This window comes from Antedon bifida, chromosome 1, assembly GCF_963402885.1.
Source record: "Antedon bifida chromosome 1, ecAntBifi1.1, whole genome shotgun sequence".
In the NCBI taxonomy this organism is placed as follows: domain Eukaryota; kingdom Metazoa; phylum Echinodermata; class Crinoidea; order Comatulida; family Antedonidae; genus Antedon; species Antedon bifida.
The window spans coordinates 4,297,309-4,319,451 of NC_136226.1; the positions used below are offsets into that span (position 1 = coordinate 4,297,309).

General features: G+C 35.0%; 2 protein-coding genes across 2 annotated transcripts in view; one reads left to right on the forward strand and one right to left on the reverse strand.

The window, feature by feature from the left end:
• The first annotated feature begins 835 nt into the window (after nt 1–835).
• LOC144841597 (serine protease hepsin-like) lies at nt 836–2,234 on the forward strand. The gene is made up of 3 exons (XM_078698070.1): nt 836–1,028; nt 1,383–1,522; nt 2,067–2,234. Exons 1-3 carry the CDS (start codon nt 857–859, stop codon nt 2,232–2,234), a joined length of 480 nt encoding a protein of 159 aa, XP_078554196.1. The 5' UTR covers nt 836–856.
• The window catches only part of LOC144841863 (uncharacterized), a 42,006-nt gene continuing 22,077 nt past the window's right edge, over nt 2,215–22,143 (reverse strand). Inside the window, exons 31-59 of the mRNA XM_078698172.1 lie at nt 21,964–22,122; nt 21,290–21,481; nt 20,698–20,915; nt 20,493–20,613; nt 19,986–20,174; nt 19,291–19,494; nt 18,635–18,777; nt 17,963–18,119; nt 17,316–17,510; nt 16,722–16,925; nt 16,334–16,630; nt 15,941–16,132; nt 15,275–15,478; nt 14,609–14,751; nt 14,366–14,519; nt 13,932–14,132; nt 13,225–13,434; nt 12,452–12,745; nt 11,872–12,054; nt 11,056–11,259; nt 10,480–10,770; nt 9,457–9,622; nt 9,146–9,318; nt 8,483–8,583; nt 7,990–8,099; nt 7,386–7,676; nt 6,751–6,809; nt 6,494–6,521; nt 2,215–3,180 (exon numbers count right to left, since the gene is read on the reverse strand). Coding sequence (XP_078554298.1) covers nt 2,964–3,180; nt 6,494–6,521; nt 6,751–6,809; nt 7,386–7,676; nt 7,990–8,099; nt 8,483–8,583; nt 9,146–9,318; nt 9,457–9,622; nt 10,480–10,770; nt 11,056–11,259; nt 11,872–12,054; nt 12,452–12,745; nt 13,225–13,434; nt 13,932–14,132; nt 14,366–14,519; nt 14,609–14,751; nt 15,275–15,478; nt 15,941–16,132; nt 16,334–16,630; nt 16,722–16,925; nt 17,316–17,510; nt 17,963–18,119; nt 18,635–18,777; nt 19,291–19,494; nt 19,986–20,174; nt 20,493–20,613; nt 20,698–20,915; nt 21,290–21,481; nt 21,964–22,122 — 5,300 coding nt within the window. The 3' untranslated portion in view covers nt 2,215–2,963. The remainder of the gene's footprint in view (nt 3,181–6,493; nt 6,522–6,750; nt 6,810–7,385; nt 7,677–7,989; nt 8,100–8,482; nt 8,584–9,145; nt 9,319–9,456; nt 9,623–10,479; nt 10,771–11,055; nt 11,260–11,871; nt 12,055–12,451; nt 12,746–13,224; nt 13,435–13,931; nt 14,133–14,365; nt 14,520–14,608; nt 14,752–15,274; nt 15,479–15,940; nt 16,133–16,333; nt 16,631–16,721; nt 16,926–17,315; nt 17,511–17,962; nt 18,120–18,634; nt 18,778–19,290; nt 19,495–19,985; nt 20,175–20,492; nt 20,614–20,697; nt 20,916–21,289; nt 21,482–21,963; nt 22,123–22,143) is intronic.

Sequence of the window (22,143 nt, forward strand, 5' to 3'; positions counted from 1 at the left end):
TAAGGTTTAAACGTTACATGAATGTTTTATTTAAAGATGTATTGTCCCCCAAAATCATGAAAAATAAAGATTTTTAAAATCGGACTTTGAATAGGCCATTTTGCAGTTTTAATGAAGTTGTTCACTTCCATAAGAAAAAAAACAGGGGAAAAAATTATTTCACCTATAAAAAGACAAAATAAACAGTTAAATTACCCAAAAACTCATTGTCTTCCAGACAATTTGACAATTTTTTGCTTTAAATTACATTTTTCTCAGGTAAATACATTTTTTTCAGACCCAATTTTTTGTAAGAGTGAATAACTATTATGTGACATTAAAATAACATATTCAACAAAAAAATTAAAAAAAATATTTGTTTAGGGGGACAATATATCTTTAAAATACTGTTACAGCAATTGCCGTTTGCAATGCGTGCTTTATAAGTTATACCTAATGGATATTGTTTGTCCATACAAAACATGTGCGATACCGTATGGTACGCCAATAAAATAGTATTATCAAGTAACGTAACGCAGAAACGCAAAGGTTACTGTATCCATACATATCTTGGCTACTGGGCCATTTGAAACACATTTGGTTAGTACAATTATGAATCTCGATATTGTAAATGAATGCGTTGTGTCAAAGTGAGAACCACACATAAGGGGCATAAAAGTATGGTGTGATTTACAAACTCAGCAAGAGGTAGTATTATTATAACATAACAGAATCATGCAAATTCTAGCCTAAATGTATGGTTTTAATTTTCTTTACCAGTGAACCTTATGCATCATCATACAAGTTACATTTAGGAAGCCACAATAAACACTTCACAGATAACACTGAACAGGTTTATCAAGTGGAGACGATAATCATGCACAAACAGTACAACGAGGGTTTGTACAATGACTATGATATCGCAATGGTCAAACTACAAGAACAAGCCACCATCACAGACTACGTTCGACCTGTCTGTTTACCAGAGACTATGGATGTTTACCCAAATGGCAACGAGTGTATCGTCACAGGGTGGGGTGAAACAAAAGGTACGTTTACAGCTTACTATATGTTTGCATTATGTCTACTGATACCAATGAACACTCATACCAAAATTTGCAGTTATCAAAATTGCGCCCTAAAGGCTTTAAAGGTACAAACGTATAAGGTTTCCTGTTGTGATGGCACTAGTTACTCTTCGTCGTCATGCATGATTAATTTACAAAAATGGTTATATGCAATGTATAACCGTAAATGATGCACTGCCGTAGTCGTAAATAAAGTACGCATTTTTGTTGTGTTATACGTGAGATTTGAACGGCATACTAAAATCAGTAGAACACTATATTGATAAAATAATCAAAGCTTGTATGCAAGATAGGCCTATGGTTATATTTTAACAGGAACCGGATTTGAAACAGTGTTGAAAGAAGCGACAGTGCCAATAATCGAGACCACCGTCTGTAATAGCACCAATTACTACAATGGAGATATATCAATTCGTATGATGTGTGCTGGAGACGGCGGGGAAGACACTTGTACGGTAAATATGCCAAATTATTGGTTGTTCTTTCCGCTAAAGCTTGGCTTTTCACGTATGCTTGGTTCCCACTAGAGACGCAACGCAAACACGTAGACGGAACGTAAAGACGTAGACGCAACGCAAGCGAGTTGACGTAAGCACACCGCATGTGCGTTGACAAATCACAAGCGACAGTTCTAGAAGTAGCCTATAAATAAAATTGTATTATAATTTATAAATAACATTTTTGTTAGAATGCTACGAATGGTAAGCTACGTCGAAATTGTCAAGATACAGACAAGGAGGGTACCAAAGAAAACAAAATAGCTGTTTAAATACATTTTAATGAAAACAACTCGCTCTATTTTACATTTACTACCAATGATTCTTAGGTTTATACTTTTATTATTTATTTTATTACCTATTACCTGTGTATTCTAAAAATGTACACATCCATCTTTAGTGCATAGTGATATTATTACTTAGTATCTTAAATGGTGACGATATTATATGTACTGGTTTTAGAACAAAACAAATTTTGAACAAATATTATGCTCTTTTTCAGGGGGACAGCGGAGGTCCATTAGTTCGTCAAACGGATACGGGTGCATGGAATTTAGTGGGGGTAACCAGTTGGGGTACTAATTGTGCGATCGCTACCAAACCAGGTGTCTACACAAAAATATCCTACTTTAACGACTGGATAACGCAGACTATCACTGATAACCTATAATCAATTTGTAGATAAACGACAACTAAAATTACAACTAACAAGTAATTATTTATTACTATAACTTTCGAGTTACAGACCAAGATAAGTTCGTCAAATCTTTGAAATATAAAATGGAATATCTGTTTTTTGTTGATAGAATAAGATTGATATTATTTGTATGGTATTAAAAAAAAGAAATTCAACTGAAACCAAATATTCGTAAATCATTCAGGAAAATACAAAGTTGTACCCTTCTGTTTGGTTTAAGCTTGCTATACTTGTGAAATAGTGAACTATTATTTTTCAAAACTTTTTTAAACTTCAATACAAGCTAACAATAATTAAAAAACACATGTAATGCATGTAATTGTACAGTTTATCTACTAAATAATTCAATAACCTTCTAAAAAATGAATGACTCCTCGCTTTTCTTGATAATTTATAATTGGCCTCACTAACGTCGATATGAATCGCATTGTAAAATAATTGGGTTTTCTTTGTTCAACCATCTTTAAAAGAGTTTTGCCTAGCCTGTTAATTGCTATTCATGGTCTTCTATGGTAAACTAATAATAAACAAAACAGTATTTTGAATGTCCCTAAAAACATTTTACCTTTAAATATCAATTGTGCACTGAATGTATGTGATTGTAAAATTTATGTACTAAAAAATCCAATAAATTAATAATAAATTCACATTTTTTCCTAAAAATTATCTAAAAAGTCTAAATCAAGAAATAGAAAAGTTGGTTTATAACTCAGCATCCACAGCAGAATTATTGTCAGGTAAATTTTGAGGTAGACTATCACTCCCTGAAGGTACAGTAACACCGGACATCGATGTGTCCGGCACTGTGTCCGGTTGGAAGCCACCATTGGTTGCACCTTTGTTTGTACCATTGGTTGCACCATTGGTTGCACCATTAGGTGACTCAAAGAAGATTTCTGATGTATGTTGACTTGATCGTCTATTGAAAATATTACAATATCGAATTTAATAATAATGATGTGGATGATGATGTTATGAAGGATAATTGGTTTTATGATCACTTGATTATTTGTTATAAATAGTATAGTATGATTTCAGCGAATAGTATATTCATTGTTTGAAGGTTTGCATGGCGAAATCAAATGTTGATAATGTTTGCGGTACACAACATATTAGTCTGAAAAGAACTGTTGAGTTTTCAGAACTAATATACGTGGTGTATTGAAACTTTATATCAACATAGTATATTCATGTTGATGATGACGTTTCAATGGATTCAATACTGAATGGTAATGTTGATGATAAAGACTTATTATTTTTTAATTGTCTGAACAATGATAATAATGATTATGACTTTAAATAAAAGTTGTGTGTATTATTATTGTTTATACAGTTGACGATGACTACAACAACGAAGTCGACAATGATTATTTTAAATTAAAAATCCACAATACATAATTTAAAAAACTACAACAAATCAAGCAAAATTGAATAGATACTATTATTATTTTTGGGAAAAGGGGTAAGAGAACCTAACAAACTGCACATGATATCTCTCTTTTTTTTTAGCAAAAGCAAAACGTGATGCGGTGAAGATTACTCATGCATGAATGTTCAACTTAAACCTTCCTTTACAACTAAAATGTTGAACCGATCCCGATCATGTGTTCGCCGAATGTTCACATGTGGCCAAAAATCATTTGCATACATATTAGATATAAAATCAAATAATTTACTTGTATCGACCATAATCGGGTGGATTTCAATTTGTTTGTAGAAAACTATGTCTCTCGATCGCTTGATTGGCCTCCCGCTTACAGGCCCGTCAAGTAACATGAGATATAATGTCATCTTGAATATTAACTAATAAACTGGTGCTTGCAGAAAAAAAGCCAGCTGACTTGATATGAATGCATGCTTACATAACAATAATAATTCAAAAAACAGAATTCAACAACAATAAAACAAATGACAGATTGATAATGACAGATGGAATTGATCAGGAAAATGACATATGCTAATGCAGTTAGGACTATCTATAATAATATATTGTGGAATGTGCTATATAAATGCATTAACATTATACAGTAGAACCCTTATGAAGGGGACACTTACATGACCCAACAATGTCTGAATAGGGGTTATTTGTAAATCATCATTTGTTTCAAAAGAAAATGTCCCCTGAATAAAGGTGTCCCTAAAAAGAGGTGTCCCTGAAGAGAGTTGTCCTTAAATAGGTGTCTCTTTAATAGGTGTCCCCTTAATAGAGGTGTACCTGAAGAGAGTTGTCCTTAAATAGGTGTCTCTTTAATAGGTGTCCCCTTAATAGAGGTGTACCATGAATAGGGGTGTCCTTAAATAGGTGTCTCTTTAATAGGTGTCCCCTTAATAGAGGTGTACCATGAATAGGGGTGTCCCTGAAGAGAGTTGTCCCTAAATAGGTGTCTCTTTAATAGGTGTCCCCTTAATAGAGGTGTACCATGAATAGGGGTGTCCTTAAATAGGTGTCTCTTTAATAGGTGTCCCCTTAATAGAGGTGTACCATGAATAGGGGTGTCCTTAAATAGGTGTCTCTTTAATAGGTGTCCCCTTAATAGAGGTGTACCATGAATAGGGGTGTCCTTAAATAGGTGTCTCTTTAATAGGTGTCCCCTTAATAGAGGTGTACCATGAATAGGGGTGTCCTTAAATAGGTGTCTCTTTAATAGGTGTCCCCTTAATAGAGGTGTACCATGAATAGGGGTGTCTCTTTAATAGGTGTCTCTTTAATAGGTGTCTCTTTAATAGAGGTGTACCATGAATAGGGGTGTCTCTTTAATAGGTGTCTCTTTAATAGGTGTCTCTTTAATAGAGGTGTACCATGAATAGGGGTGTCCCTAAATAGGTGTCTCTTTAATAGGTGTCCCCTTAATAGAGGTGTACCATGAATAGGGGTGTCCTTAAATAGGTGTCTCTTTAATAGGTGTCCCCTTAATAGAGGTGTACCATGAATAGGGGTGTCCTTAAATAGGTGTCTCTTTAATAGGTGTCCCCTTAATAGAGGTGTGCCATGAATAGGGGTGTCCCTTTAATAGGTGTCCCCTTAATAGAGGTGTGCCATGAATAGGGGTGTCCCTTTAATAGGTGTCCTCTTAATAGAGGTGTACCATGAATAGGGGTGTCCTTAAATAGGTGTCTCTTTAATAGGTGTCCCCTTAATAGAGGTGTGCCATGAATAGGGGTGTCCCTTTAATAGGTGTCCCCTTAATAGAGGTGTACCATGAATAGGGGTGTCCTTAAATAGGTGTCTCTTTAATAGGTGTCCCCTTAATAGAGGTGTGCCATGAATAGGGGTGTCCCTTTAATAGGTGTCCCCTTAATAGAGGTGTGCCATGAATAGGGGTGTCCCTTTAATAGGTGTCCCCTTAATAGAGGTGTGCCATGAATAGGGGTGTCCTTAAATAGGTGTCTCTTTAATAGGTGTCCCCTTAATAGAGGTGTACCATGAATAGGGGTGTCCTTAAATAGGTGTCTCTTTAATAGGTGTCCCCTTAATAGAGGTGTACCATGAATAGGGGTGTCTCTTTAATAGGTGTCTCTTTAATAGGTGTCTCTTTAATAGAGGTGTACCATGAATAGGGGTGTCTCTTTAATAGGTGTCTCTTTAATAGGTGTCTCTTTAATAGAGGTGTACCATGAATAGGGGTGTCCCTAAATAGGTGTCTCTTTAATAGGTGTCCCCTTAATAGAGGTGTGCCATGAATAGGGGTGTCCCTTTAATAGGTGTCCCCTTAATAGAGGTGTGCCATGAATAGGGGTGTCCCTTTAATAGGTGTCCCCTTAATAGAGGTGTACCATGAATAGGGGTGTCCTTAAATAGGTGTCTCTTTAATAGGTGTCCCCTTAATAGAGGTGTGCCATGAATAGGGGTGTCCCTTTAATAGGTGTCCCCTTAATAGAGGTGTACCATGAATAGGGGTGTCCTTAAATAGGTGTCTCTTTAATAGGTGTCCCCTTAATAGAGGTGTGCCATGAATAGGGGTGTCCCTTTAATAGGTGTCCCCTTAATAGAGGTGTGCCATGAATAGGGGTGTCCCTTTAATAGGTGTCCCCTTAATAGAGGTGTGCCATGAATAGGGGTGTCCTTAAATAGGTGTCTCTTTAATAGGTGTCCCCTTAATAGAGGTGTGCCATGAATAGGGGTGTCCCTTTAATAGGTGTCCCCTTAATAGAGGTGTGCCATGAATAGGGGTGTCCCAAAGGAAGGGTCCTACTGTATTAAAAATAATAATTTGAAAAATATGTTTTCCTACCTTTGTGGAGTATCACTAATATTACTATCTAAAAATATCAGAAAATAATGTGCTAAAATATCATACAACCAGAGATGTTGTTTGAAACAAGTATAACTGATTTGCATCTCTGTATCTAGACAGATGCTAGTGTAAAACGTCATATGTGACACTGCATTTACCTTAACCATACAATAATTCCTAATATTTATTTCATTGTGGGATGTAAAACAACAAAAAACGTTTCAGGGTTTATAGAAATAATTCTAAGTACTTACTATCTGTTTCTTGCATTTCTTCAAGGTCAAACTTACTATTATTCAAGTCCTTGTTTGAGCTAAGTAAAAAAACAAAAAGCCTTTGTGTTAACGTTATTGTATATATAGCGGTTTTGTAGTATTTTTATATTAGGGAGCTTTTTATTCACGACAACCGAATGTTATGTTAATTTTATGTTAATTCATTGTGGATGCGGAGAACAACGTATTTCTTTTTGTGACAGTCATATCAATTGTGTTTTTCAAATCAAAAAGTATGGTCAAAAGTAATGATAAAGTTGACTGAATTATTACTGTATCACTTTTTTGACAGTAATAAGAAAGTTGACTGTATAATTACAGTACTGTATCACTTTTTTGACAGTAATAAGAGAGTTGACTGTATAATTACAGTACTGTATCACCTTTTTGACAGTAATCACAGTTGACTAATATTTCTGTATCACCTTTTTTGACAGTAAGAACAGAGTTGTATGTATTATTTTCATATCACTTTTTCGACAGTAATTATAGAGAGTTGGCTGTATAATACAGTATCGTACTGTATCACCATTTTGACATTAGTGACACAACTGACTGTATCACTTGTTGACAGTAATGTTGACTGTATCACTTATTTTAATGTACTGTATTACCTTTTTCTGTCTTTAATTACAACAAAGATCATCACGGCCAAACACACAGCAAGGAAACTGATCAGAGTGATAGCCCATGGTTGAAGACCATTTGCATCCACCGGTGTTGGATTCTCAACAGGCCCTATGATGTACTCAAACTCGCTACCATCTTTGCTCTCGGAGAGCATAGCCTGTACTTGTTCAGTTGTCATTGCGGCCACTTTGTTGTTGGTAGGGTCACTTATCCAAAATTTAACTTCCAAGTTTGAGTTTATCTGGACGAACGAGTAGTACTCAATATTATCTGATCTAAATATGAAATATTGAAAAAATGCATTTATTGTTTCTGAATAATATGACAGTACATAGATACAACATCAATCTCTCTAATAGATATGATTATAATATAACATACAAGATAAACACTGTTTTTGTTGTCTTGGAGTAGAGTTGAAAAAGTCGTGAGTTAGAACCCTGGCACTCTTGGTCAAGATTGAACCCTGGCCCTATGAATTGGAAGGCACGCACGTTTACCACCAAGCTACAGCTCCACTAAAAATACTAATTACTAGACAAATTTAAGTAGCCTTGCAAATGTAATATAGAAAAAATAACAACATACTTGTAAACAGATTCACGAGGAGCTAAACAAGCTAGAATACTCTCAGAACAAAAGTCAGTTGCCTGTTCCGCCAAAGACTCGGCAAACGCCAATTGTTTCTCTTCATCAAACTGTAAGAACAAAAAAAGGTCACATAATATAAGGGCTGGTGAAGCACATCACACAATGACAGTTCTGTGCAACTTTGTTTTTCCTCTACACTCCTTCCTTCTTCCCCTTCAACTATTTGGTAGGTTGTAACATTGAAAATGAATAAACTATAATACAAAATTATTAATCAGTTATGAAAACTTCAAAACATATCTTTTCAATCAAAACAAGAAAAAATAATACATTTTAAAAGATAAACCAGTACAAAAGTTTAAATTACCTTACAATTGATTCACATTCAATGGCGGCATAATATGTTCCCTAACTTTGATTTTAAACAATTTCCATATATTTTAATTTTTTATTGACAGTAAATTTCTTCAGTAAAATAAATAGTACTTACAGACTCGTATGATTCCTCAGTAAATGTTACCAAAGTACCTCCTACGTCTATTGGATCTACAAAAGTGGACATGACAGGTTCCTTGGTGGTAAAACCAGAAACTGAAAAAAAGAGAAAAAATATCTGTCATTGAACACAAAAAAAAAAGTAAAAACTGAATGTACTAAAAGCGGTTATATGATTAACTAGAGTCAGCTAGAAGACAGCATAGTGAAGGGAACTGGACATAAAATACTTTAGTAGTTAAATGAATAACATAAAATAAGATGTGATTAGTAGATAAAACAAAAGAAGCCCTTCTTTGGGACACCTCTGTTAAAGGCTCCACTTTCCTGTGAACGAATATGGGGAAAATTATGTTAAATGTTTTGGCAATTTCAAACTGATTTTCCACTAGGCAAATTGGTTCGCGCAAATCAAAAGCGTTAGGTTATACGCATGTGTAGAGAGGGATTTGGAAGACTGAAACATGAATGCATGTAAGTTGGTGCTTTCAATTCGCGAGAACATATTCTCTTGGTAGAAAACAGGAAAACAGTGTTTTCATTAACACCACAGGCAACCCCTATTCAGGATACACCAATAATGGGACACCTAATATTGAGTTTAGGCTAGGTGTCTCCTTTATAGGGGTTCTAAAAAAAACTTTTTGTGAGAAATTACCTGTTGCATATTGTAAATCGAATCCACCTGCGGTTCCATACTCATCACTGAAGAAGCGAATCCACATCTTATTGTTTTTTATGACGACAGGGATAGGAAGTGCTTTGCCAGTATAATATTGCTCAATGTTATTATCTGCTATGTCACCAGGGCCCATTAAAAGAAAATCGTGCCTATAAACAACAAAAATATATTGGTTGATGGAAGATCAGATAAATTTTAAATGCCAATGAAAATACATTTCTTTGAACTTTTGGTATATTACTTGCTATCAGAGTTTTTGTGCTACATTTTACTTAATAATGACTCACCCATCTTCAAGATCAAAACTGTAAAACTCAACTTGGATATAACCATCAGTATCTGGTATGGATATTACATATACACAGTCTTGATTGTCGGGATAGACTTTAGGATAGTTAGGAGAGGTGATTTTTCCGGTAGCCTCATTTCTTTCGGTGTCACCGCAAACACCAACTGAAACACAAATGAGATAATAATTTAAGTTAAGAATTAAAAGCTTTCTCTACCAATCTTTTCAAATAAGCAAACCTGAAACATTTAATCTTTTTTTTCTAAGACCAGTCAATCACATGATTACTCAATCGTTTAAATGTTTTATTACTTGCTATATATACATATAAACACCTCAGGCAAAGAACATTAATTCTAAACCGCCCGGTAATATACTGAAATTTAATTAATTAATTTGAAACGATAAAGATGAGGAAATCTGTGAGAATAAGAAAAAGCCCAACCAAGACTCGAATTTGGACCGCCTGCTTGATATGCAGATGTCCTAACCATTAAATCATAGTATTGTTCAAACTCGATTGGATAGCGACTCTTTAACATTCTCGGCGTGGTACGGCGGAACAGCACTAGTCCCTCAGTTGTATGCACGCGCACCAGAAATCAAATTGATACACCCTATACATCTATTCAGTATTTTTATTCACGAAGCGGGATCTCCGAAGAGATACTTTTTATATATATAAACACATCAGGCAAAGAACATTAATTCTAAACCGCCCGGTGATATACTTAAATTATTAACAATTATTATATTATTATTATATATATGCTCTGTGTAGCAGAAAATCTTACAATATACCATTTCTCTGGGATTTCTTGTGATTTTTTGGTTTGTGTATAAATAAAATCAGAATAACTGAAGTGTATTGCAGCGCTTTCATTAAATTGTCTATTTTATTAAGTTAACTAATGAATACATATTACAGTTTAGAAGTGGTATTTTTTAATACATAAATCAGCTGTGTTGATGATGGAGAAGGGCATAATTATAAACTAAAAATATAAATAATAATATTCACCTGATGGTGTTGTAACAGTTTCTATGTCCGATAACAATGGCCATTTACCATCTATCGTGTAAGTTGCAATCGTGAAAACATACTGCGTGCTTGCTGTTAGACCTTTCACCAGCAGCTCGTCAGTTTTTCCACCCGTAACGTTTATGTAGGTCTGACTAATAAGAGCAGAGTCGATGAATACTTTGTACCCGCTGACTTCGCAGCTCTGAGGTGAAGGAGTCCAGGTTAATCTGACATCATTGGGTGAAAGAGCTTCACCACTAAGCTTTGATGGATTCACGTCGCTGCGAGCTGATTGATAAAATTAGATAAAAATAGTAATACACTGGCCTCTATCTTTGTTAATAGCTATGTGAACAGATGTTAAGTGTAAGTATAAAGTTTAAAATAATTCTTTAAAATCTAAATGTGTCAAACTTCACCATGGAGCGAGTGAGCCTCAAACCCTTGCCGATGTTATGATACGTAATTACGGCCACTCACTCGCTTATACCACACTCATTCGATACATTGCCTACAGAGTTAATTTTAATAAAAACAATTTTTTTTAAATAATACAGACAGAAAATAACTTACTGTTATTGATAATTTCACAAATGTAGAACAAGTTCATGTCACATTCCAAGTCGTTAAATCGTCCGTTATTTCGCAATTCCACACAGTCCTGGTTACCGATCTGGTCATTTGGTTGGTTCGTTTGCCAATTACTCTCACCCCATGATCCAATGGAAGAACAATCAACCCATGTCCAATCATTCTCAACAGACTGGTCATGAAGACCTAAAACATTATCATATCTGTAATATTAGTACTACTGTAGCAGTAGGCTGTTGACCAAATGTTTTTTGAAAATGTTGTAGATGTTAGTAGCACAGCAATATCGATTATTATTATAAAACTTTATTTCCATTAAGCTCTGTCTACACTGTCAAACTAGTTTGACAAAAACAGTGTGATGTACTTAAATATGGTAGTGATATGCCCAGTTCCAAATATGGCCACATCTTCACATAAACATTGATAGTAGACAGAGCTTTTGGACAAGAGCGCAACTCAAGTAATTTGGCTGTTACTAGCCTTCAAATAACTATGGATCAACCAAATTGTTGCTTGTGATTGATTAATTAATTTGCGTTGCGCCTAGTCGATGCGTTGGGTCAAAGTGGCAATCAAGCTTAAATCTGCAGGCCTTGTCTTTTAAGGCGAGCGAGTGCGATCACTAACACACTCCTAAAATGCCCTTGAGGAGTGCGATATACAACATGCTTAAATTTTGTAAACTTCTACACACCAACATACAAACAGCACACCTACAGCACCCCAGAATGTATTGAGGAGTGCAATTTGTAGCACACCTATAATATTCAAAAGACAAGGCCCAATCTGACTTACCGACCCACCAGTCGCCTTGTGTTCTCTCCATCACGTTCTGCAGCTCAGCCTCTGTGTCAATGATAGCCAGATCACCACCTGATGTGGCTTGGCAGTCGGCTCTTGCATCGTGCCAACTCACAGAATTGTTGACAAATTTATAGCATGCATAGTCTATGAGTTCCCATCCACTTGGGCAATGGCCTAAGTTCAAAATAAATAAAAAATTACAGTACTTATATTTGAGAAAATGTTTCTTAATGACTAAACATGACCTTTACAGTACAGTATGTCAAAAAAGACATTGGGGCCCTTTGTTAAAAAAATAATTCTGCTCGAGACACTTGCTTAACTGTATTCAGTAGTAAAATCTTGTACAAGCTTTTGTTGATGGTCTTTTCCATGTTTTACTGTATTTATTCTGTTTTCATCTATCTTTTTCTTTGGATGAATAAATGAAATACAGACATTTTGAGAATGTAAGGTAAGTCATATTATTTGCCAAAAATAAAAACTACAAGATAGGGAGACTATTTAAAGTATATCTTTAATTTTTGATATGTAAAGATGAAAACTATGTTCGTGCAAGTGTCAACATTACCTGAAAATGAAGGTATTTTAACAGTTGTAGACGTGTCAAAGGTCAACAGTCGAAGTTCACTGTACGCTGCAATCAAGAACGTATACTGTCTGTTTTCCTTAAGTCCACTAATTCTCACTGAATTTGTTGAAGCCCCAGGTACAATGATGGTGGATTTTATGGGATCAGAGTATTCAATCTGGTAGCCGTCAACATCACAGATAACGTCAGATACTTGCCAGGTTAGCTCAACAGTGCTTGGGTTTATCACTGATCCTTTGAACATAGACGGATTGGCTGCATCAGGATCATATTCTGTCAGGGAAGGAAATGCCATAATATTTATAATAGTATTGATGCATCAGTAAATAAAGTTGCTTATTAATTGTGCAGGGTTCAGATGGTGAGAATCAATCCAGGAGCAGCATCACTAAAGAAGCTATCCTGGAGCAGTGGTTCCAGAAAAAGCCGCCCCATGAGAAACAGCCAAGACCAGTATCTTTAGAGAAGCATCCTAGAAGAAGCTACCTTGGGAAGAGAAGCAGCCCCAGATCAGTAGCAACAGAGAAGCAGCTCTTGAGCAGCATCAACAGAGCTAAGAGACTAAGCAGCCCCAGAGTGACTACCCCAGAGTACAGCTCCAAAGAAGCAACTAAGAGACACAGTCCACTACAAAGGCCTGAGCAATTGACTCTATTTTTTAATCAACATAATTTAAAAATATTTTTTTTTAAGAATCAAACATTAAGCAGTTTTTATCACAAAAAAAGTCAAGACATGATAATATAACATACCTTCTGAGATTTCACAAATGTACTGTGAATATTCAGAAGTACAGACATCATCTCCAAAACCCTCACGTAGGATATTGCTAACATAGTACCCACAGTTCTCAGTATCTGTGTTATCTGGTTCATTGTCAAGCCAGAAGCTGGATGCCCAGGAGGAGGGAGGGCTGCAGTCTAACCAATGCCAATCACCTTCCACTGCTTGATCAGAATATCCTTTAAAGCAAATGTTATATAGTTACTTGTTGTGTTAACCGTCCTCATTTTTTAGAACATAAGGCTTTACTGTTTCAATGGAAAATGAAAAAGTTATGCAGTTTAATATAGGCCTAGTGTAGCTTGCTTACAGACAATATTTTCAGATGTGACCAGAACAATTTAAGAAAGCAGTTTAAACAGTAATTCAATTTAAGAAAGCAGTTTAAACAGTAACTCTTAGAGAACAGTATTTTTCAAAGTTACTAGTGCCAAAACAACTTGAACTGTCCATCTTGTTAAGGACTGTATAAAGGGCCACCATGATGAACTTTCTTCTGGGTCTCTAAATGTGACCAGGGAAATATGTGACCTATAAAGATGATACATTTTGTGCAATAGAATATTTCTTCTTTAATAAGTATCTAAAAATATGATGCTATAAGGACTGCTAAAAAAAGGTGCACCAATATACAAACATTACAGTGCCTTATTTGTTGACAAAATTAGTCGCATACCTATCCAATAACTATTAGTATTTGTTTTATTGCGAATGTACTCGCTTTCCGTCTTGGTTTTAATCAAGACTAGGTCTCCATTTTCGGCTTTCATACACTCCTTTCTAGCTTCACTCCAAGATACGGGCGTGGCAGATGTGACAAATCGGTAGCATGCACCTTCATAGCCAGTCTCCCAACCATCAAATCTGCTACAAGGATCTGAAAAATGAATAATAATAATAATAACGTCGAGAGGAAAAAAAACGGTACTGGGTTTGGTCTACTAGCGTTCCTGCTCCCAAAATTCATCCATTCATAGAAGCACTGATGAAGACAGTCTATCGATGGTGACTAATAGAGTGGTCCCGGGACATGACAATACTTCAACTTTATATACAAGAATAAGATCTATAAGATCTACTATTATAGCTTCCTGGTAAAACATTTCATACCTCCAGCAGGTAAAGTTGTAGCGCTGGCGACTGCTTCGTATGCCAATGTACCGGTGGTAAGTACGGCAGCTAGCTCAAATTGGTACGTGGTTGATGGTTGCAGACCAGTGACATTAGCGGCATTGGTAAGAGCACCTGGCACAAACATAGTTTTCTGGAAAAAATAATACATTTTCAGGAGAACATTCCTCAACTTATGAAATTATGACAACATATTGTTTACAAAATAAATACCAAAATTACCATTGTGTTGTTAATGTTGTATCTAATACTGTAGCCTTCAATATCACAATTTATATCAGTTGGTCTCCACGTCAAAAGAGCATTGTCAGGAGAAAAACTGACAGCAGTAAACAAACGTGGGTTGAAGTCCTCTGGTACGAAATCTGTGAAATTAAAACAAAACATTATTAGCACGGTACAATGTTAAATCTCTAATATTCAAATTAAAATAGGGAGGGGCGTGCTATACTTTGTGGTTTCAACGAACCAAATAAAAAGTTGTTGACAATACCAGCTCAATGTGCTACATTATATTCGTGAGAAGAAATATGTTCATGAGTTTTAGCATAATGAAGGGAAATATATGTTTTAACACTACGGCTTAGCCTTATCTTGGGGACATTCCTACGAGGGGATACTTGGTGAGCCCTGAAGGTGTCCCTTTAATTGGGGTTCTACTGTATTGTTATATATTGATATAATGTCAGACAACATACAGACAATCATTTGAACTGCTGTTCCTTAATTTCATATAGTTTTATAAAGTACATATAGAAGTTGAGTTCCCTTAGAACATACGGTAAAATAATGTAAAGTTGAGACTGTATATTATGTGTAAGACGATACCATAATGAGAAATGAAATTAAAGGAAAAAAAATAATAAAACAAGATATAACTGTCCATACTTTTGGGGATGACTTGACAGATGTACTGGGAACGGCTTAAGCATTGTAGATCATGGTATTTGCCATTCGATCGTAGCTGGCCACAGTCTTGACTTCCAACAACGTCATCAGGTTGTTCTGCTCCCCAATTACCGAGTGTAAAGTTACTGGGAGCAGTACAATCAACCCACTGCCATTTGCCCTCAACAGCAACATCATAATAGCCTAAAAATAATTGATAAATATGACAATTTTCTGTTGACACACAGGCCGAATACATATTTTTATAGGAATAAAAGTGTATTCTTTATATGTTATTTTATCATGTAGAACACATGCATCCTATATTAAATAATTGATGTAAAGCTCTGTCTAACTAGTCTGACAAAAAGAAAAGTGTGATGTGGCCAAATATGGTATTGATAACCTTAAATGGTAGTGATATGACATCATCATGTTCATATATGGGCACATCACATTTTTTTTTGTCACATAAAGTTTGATAGTGTAGACAGAACTTACTTAAGGTAAGACTTAAGTCGGATACAATTTAAATCTAAATTTGTCATGATTTTTATTTAAAGTCAATTTTAATTTTGATAGCCTTATTTAGTATCCAATTAAGTTTCTAAGTTTCCAGCAAATAAAGTAGTAGGCCTATTTAATTTCATTTCACATTAGACTCACCAATCCAGTAATCACTAGTAATATTCCTAACGTTCATGACATAATCTAATGCTTCTGGAGTATCAATTTTAGCAAGGTCAGAGTTCAAAGAAGATTGACAATCTGCTCGTGCTTCGTCCCAAGTACGACTTGTCAAAGAGAACTTGAAACAGTTGTAGTCGTAACCAATCTCATATCCAAACGGACATTGCACTAAAAACAAACAAAAACATAATACATTATACAGTATGTCCTAATTATGTTTTAAATAATGGAATATATAAAAGATCAATTTGCTGTTCTGTTATTGAATTATTAGAGCAATATACATTGGATAGATCAAATGGCAACAGCTCAATAATTGCAACGATGGAATTTTCTCAAAATGATCACAAATTAAAATATTTTCCACACCTGATTCATTAAGTGTTCTGATTGGACGGAATTGGCCATATGACAAATCTCCGACCATTGTTGTTGCAGCAATGGAGAATATGTAAATGGTCCCTGGTATTAGATCACGGACAACCGCTGAACTAGTATCCGCACCGGCGACCTCCATGACCATGGTTTTAACGCCATCTTGGTAGTTGATTTTATAGCCAGTGACATCACAGTTCAATCTTGACGGTCTCCAACTGAAGCTTGCCGATACAGGGTTAAGTGCTTGACCTCGGAAAAGAGTAGGATTTGCCTCATCTGGAGAAAATGCTAAAAACACAATAAATAAAGCATTATTAAATTGAATACAAATCAATAAAACACCAAAAAATCAACCATTATATTATTAACTACCACTTACGTTTTTTGCGCTTTTCACAAATGTAATCATTTTTATTTGAACACGTCTCGTCTTCCCATTGTCCAGCATCATTCATCTGACCGCAATCACTCTGACCGTTGCTATCATCAGGTTGGCCACGAGCCCATTGTGAACGTTGCCAGATGTTTGGTGAACTACAATCTACCCATCGCCAACTGTCTTCTGTAGCCTGGTCATAAAATCCTTCAAAAGTATACATTAAAATAATATCAACTTTTTTGAAGATTGCATTTGTGAATATGTATTCAAAACCACCTTTTTGATAAAACACCAACTATAACAAAAGACTATATATGGTTTACAATTTATGTTGTTTAGAAGGTTATTTAAAAATACACATTCATCGTGTAGCACATGGCATATGATCTTGTATATTCTACATCCCCTAATTTGCATACATTGAATTAAGCATTTTATAACATAATTGGAGTCACAAACCTGGCATACCAAGGTGATACCTCTAATACTTATATTATTTTTCTACTTGCAGTAGGTGTATCCATTTTTCCATCTCAACTCATAAAAATATTCCCTCCATTTCCATATTGTTATTATACAAAAAAATGGTCTTACCTATCCACCAATCATTTTTCATATTAGTCATGTTTTGTATGTAGGCATGCTCTGATTCGTCCTCGATAATTACAAGATCGCCATCTTCAACACTCATGCAGTCTTCTCGTGCATCTGACCATGTCCGAGAAACCTCACTGAAGCGGTAACAGGTGAAAGAGGGTCCTACTACCCAACCATCTGGACACAACTCATCTATTGTTGTCATTTAAATATTATTTTAATAAAATTTAATTAAATGCAATTATACAACTGAGGAAAGTATGTATACTGTTAATACCTCCGCCAATGGAGGTTACATCTTGATGTATTTGTCTGTTTTCTGGAAGATAACGTCAAAACTACTAAACAGATTTCACAACTTTCACCATAGATAGACATTAGTTTATGGATGATTCCATTTAATTTTAGCAGTATGCAATGAAAAGTTATGTGATCTTTGCACGACTTGTTTCTTTGTTATATCTTCACAAACAGAAGTCATAAATACACAGACTCAGTGCTTTTGAACTTCAGATCATTATAGTTGTAACATACAGTAGCCTGATGGCGTAAGTGGAATACAAGTTTTGGTTTAAGAGGCAATACAGTAACCAATGTCGGTTTAGTAATTTCATAATATATCATAAGTTTTGTGTTTAACATACCTACTGGCTTGAATGTTTTTACTGTGGCAGATTGTTCATAAGGTAACAAGCCAAATGTCTGCAGAATTGATGCAACCTCAAAGATGTAAGTAGTATCAGGCACTAAGTTATCAACCAAAAGACTTGTAGTTTCAGATCCATTGATACGAAGTGTAACCTTTAAAACAATATGGATGTTGTGTAATTATTGTAAATCATATTTAACAAAAGGAGACTTAAATATGCAATCCCACTGAACTTATCTAAAACTTGGTTTCCACACAAGGTAAGTGTTTCGCGGTAATTTAGAAAAATCATACCAAGAACATCATTACAACGGTGCAACATCTGGGCTCAAACAAGACAACAAGACAAAAGTAACTAACTGAGGGCATTACATTGTTATCTAACTTTTGCTTTCTGCCAAAACTATGAATACAAAATTGAGAAAACCCCTGCATGATTTTCGTTGAACCAATGGTGGTAACTAACGAAGTTCCACCATCAAGTGATACCATTTGTACTGGATTTGTTGGCTAGCTAAAACCACCTTGGTCAGTTTATCTGCCACTAAGTTTTATTGGCACTAAAGTAAAACTTACTATTCATTTGAAAAATATCACTGAAAAAAAGTCAATTGCGATCTAAACTGATTGGAGGTGATTGAAACAATGTGGAAAAGACACAACTTACATCTCCATTTGTTCCATTGAAACGTACACTATAACCTAGAACATCGCAATAGCGGACTGGTCTGCGCCATGTCAGGGTAACAATCGATTCTGTTGAAGCAACTGCTTGAAATCGAGTTGGAGCAGCATCGTCATCATTGTATACTTTGGGGGAAAAAATAGATAAAAAAAATTGATGTCATAATAAATTGAAATACAAGAGAATATTTAAATATCTTTAAAATAACTTTATAAACAAATGATGAATGTGCAGAATGATACACAGTACTGTAAAGATGAAACTCTTAAAAAAGTGAGACTAAAAAAAAAATACCAAATGCAACTACTGTAAAGCTTGTAAATATGCATTTCAATTAAACACAACTTATATATTAGATTCGCTGTGCTGAAAATAGTAACATTTTCAAAATCTTTTCATAACAGATTTCTTAACATGACGTGGATTTACTGGAGATGCTCTATATCTCATCTCTATTTTATTAAACTTTTTTTTTTGCAAGAATGAGAAATAACATAACATATGTAATAAATAAAATGTATTTGTAGAAGCAGACAACATCTTTGGAATGACTGCAACAAACATAAACCTGTCGTATTGGAAACAAACCTACGCCTGCATTGTTCACACTGTTCATTGGAGTTGTTCAACATACTTACATCTTTCGTATTGTTCACACACGTATCTCATTGGCATTGTGCAATCTTTATCATCGTAAAGTCCTGTGGCTCTTGAAATCTGAGCACAATCTGCACCATTTCCATTATCAGGTTGACCAGTTGCCCAATTTGATTCGGCCCAATCTGTGTTGGTTAAGCAATCAACCCAAAACCATTCTTCTTCTATAGATCCGTCATAAAAACCTAAACAAATTCAACAGAAATAGAAAAGTTATATTAAAAGGACACAGTTAATATAAACCTGTAGGCGTATATTTGTAATATTTTGGTTTTCTTAATTTAAGTTTTTTGTTTTATCATTTAAATCTGGAACTGTAGCCTGGTGTAATGCTTATTTCGACTTTTGCCTACAATTGCGGACTTTCAACTGCAAGCAAGGTAGAACAATTATGCAGTGCTAATGTCTTGTCAGAATAATAACTGGCTTTGATTGGTCAAAGGCAGGTGCTTAAGCTCTGTCTACACTATCAAACTAGTTTGACAAAAAAAGTGTGATGTGCCCAAACATGGCAGTGATATGCCCAATATGGTAGTGATATGACATCATCATGTCCATATATGGGCACATCACATGTTTTTGTCACATAAAGTAGACAGAGGTTTATGCTAAACTAATTTGAGTTAGGTCAGATCTAACTTGAATATAAGCCCGTCCGTAGTCTTTTAGCCCTTACCAATCCACGAGTCATCTCCTATAAGCTTATTAACATAATCATTTTCTGTCTTGTCATTAATTATAACAAGATCACCACCAGGAGTAGATAGACAATCTAAGCGAGCATCAAACCAGGTCTTGGATTCCGAACTGAATTTATAACATGTCACATTATCATTTCCAGCGCTGTAGCCTTCTGGACATTTATCTAAAAAACAAAATGGTAGATTACAATTTAAAAATATTATTATACCTAATACAAATGAGTAAACTAAAATATTATGAAAACCCTACTTTTTTTACAATACATTATTAAACATGTTTATAAAATTATGGCAATAACACGAATAGAAGAATAGATATAAAGGAGTAGACCAATTCTAATCTCAATGATAATCATTTTTAAAAATCAGGCATGAATGGACAGTTCTGGAGGAATAAAAATCCAACGTCGGATATCGAATATAGTAGAGAGAACTATGATAACCACAAATAGACGACACCTTGACAAATTCTAAGTACTTACATATAGCTTTCCAGCTGAGATCAAATCCTTTTGACGTTGTGGATAAATCTGAAGTCAACTGTATGTTCAATCCATTGCTGGTACTAACAATGCTCTCAGGGAGTTCAGAGCCGGTTAGGACCTAAATAAAAACAAACAAAATTAGCACAAAAATACCCCAGAAAATCGAAGTTTAACATCATGGTTATTAGGCTAATTTACTTACAACTGTTTGATCGCCCAATTGGTCTAGAGTGACACCGCCAACAATGAGGAAGTCTCGTCCGGTCTCCAAGTCAAATGAATTGAATGTAAGTTCAATATTGAATTCTCCTGAAACCTGGATAATCCAGATGCAGTCTGCATTGTTGGGATAATCCATCGGATAACTGGGAGACGATATCTGGCCGCCTGATCCAAATAATGAATTAATTCCACACGAATCTGAAAAATGAATAATACTGATTGATTAATTCATTCAAGCTGAACCCATATATTACAGCAAATGCTACAATCTGAGTCATTTTCTAATTATATTATACAGAGTGCCACATATCAAATATATCAGATGTGGTGCCTGTATTATGTTTATGTTAAGGTTAGCTGTATTGCTTATGATGTAGTGCACCAAATGTGATACGTGTGACACTGTATGATACTGGACAAATTATACATTATACATAAGTTGCCCTCAAGGAGTTACAATTTACAGCACACTTAACTTCTACACACCAAAATACAAACAGCACACCTGGATGTGTTGAGTTCAATTTGTAGCGCACCTGCAAACAAAAAGACAATGTCTGAAGCTTACATACCATCATAGACATCAATGATGTATCCATCACCAGTAGTGGTTGCATCCGAGGTAAACATGATCCACAATTCGTTAGACTTCGTGGAAAAGGAATCCAATTGCTGGGACATAGACCCAGTCGCCGTTAAAATTTTAGAAGATAATTCCATTGGATTCTGCCCACTTCCAAATGATAGGAAATCATACCCTTCCTCTGCAAGAAGAAATAGAAAATATTACTATACATGAAATTACGGGATTGTATTCTACATTTTGTATTATATTATTAGGTCTTCTTGAAAAACACTATTGTGTTTTAAAACAAGTGAAAACTAATAAAATAGTAAATTATAAATAGTATTATTATAGGATAATTGAATAACTAGTTCAGAGTAGCTTGGTGTCAGGGATCCAAGTTAATTGGTCAGATGTTCGCACTACTCTGACGTAATTCAAAATCGCAAGTAATTCTTGGGTGGGCTCAAACTGGAATTCATACCTTTAAACCACTGATGTTGCATCGATGATTTAGCTTTTATTGTTATTATTCATGTTGGTGCAGTATCCGCTGCTTCCTTAGACTTGAATCTAACCCCTATCCAATCTTATTACATTTACGTCAGAATTATGGCAAACGTTTGATCAATTATTATTGTATTATATGTTCAAAATGGGAATTAATCTTTCAAAACTTACCAACATCCAACATTCTAATTTGAAATCGTATAAAAGATCCTCTTCTGCTTGATATCTGATACAAACAGTACTCATTGTCATCATACGGACTTGGATTGTTCACAGATTTCAATTCGATTTTGCCACCATCAGGAATTACTAACTTGTTCTGAACGCAACCTGTTTATAATACACATACAT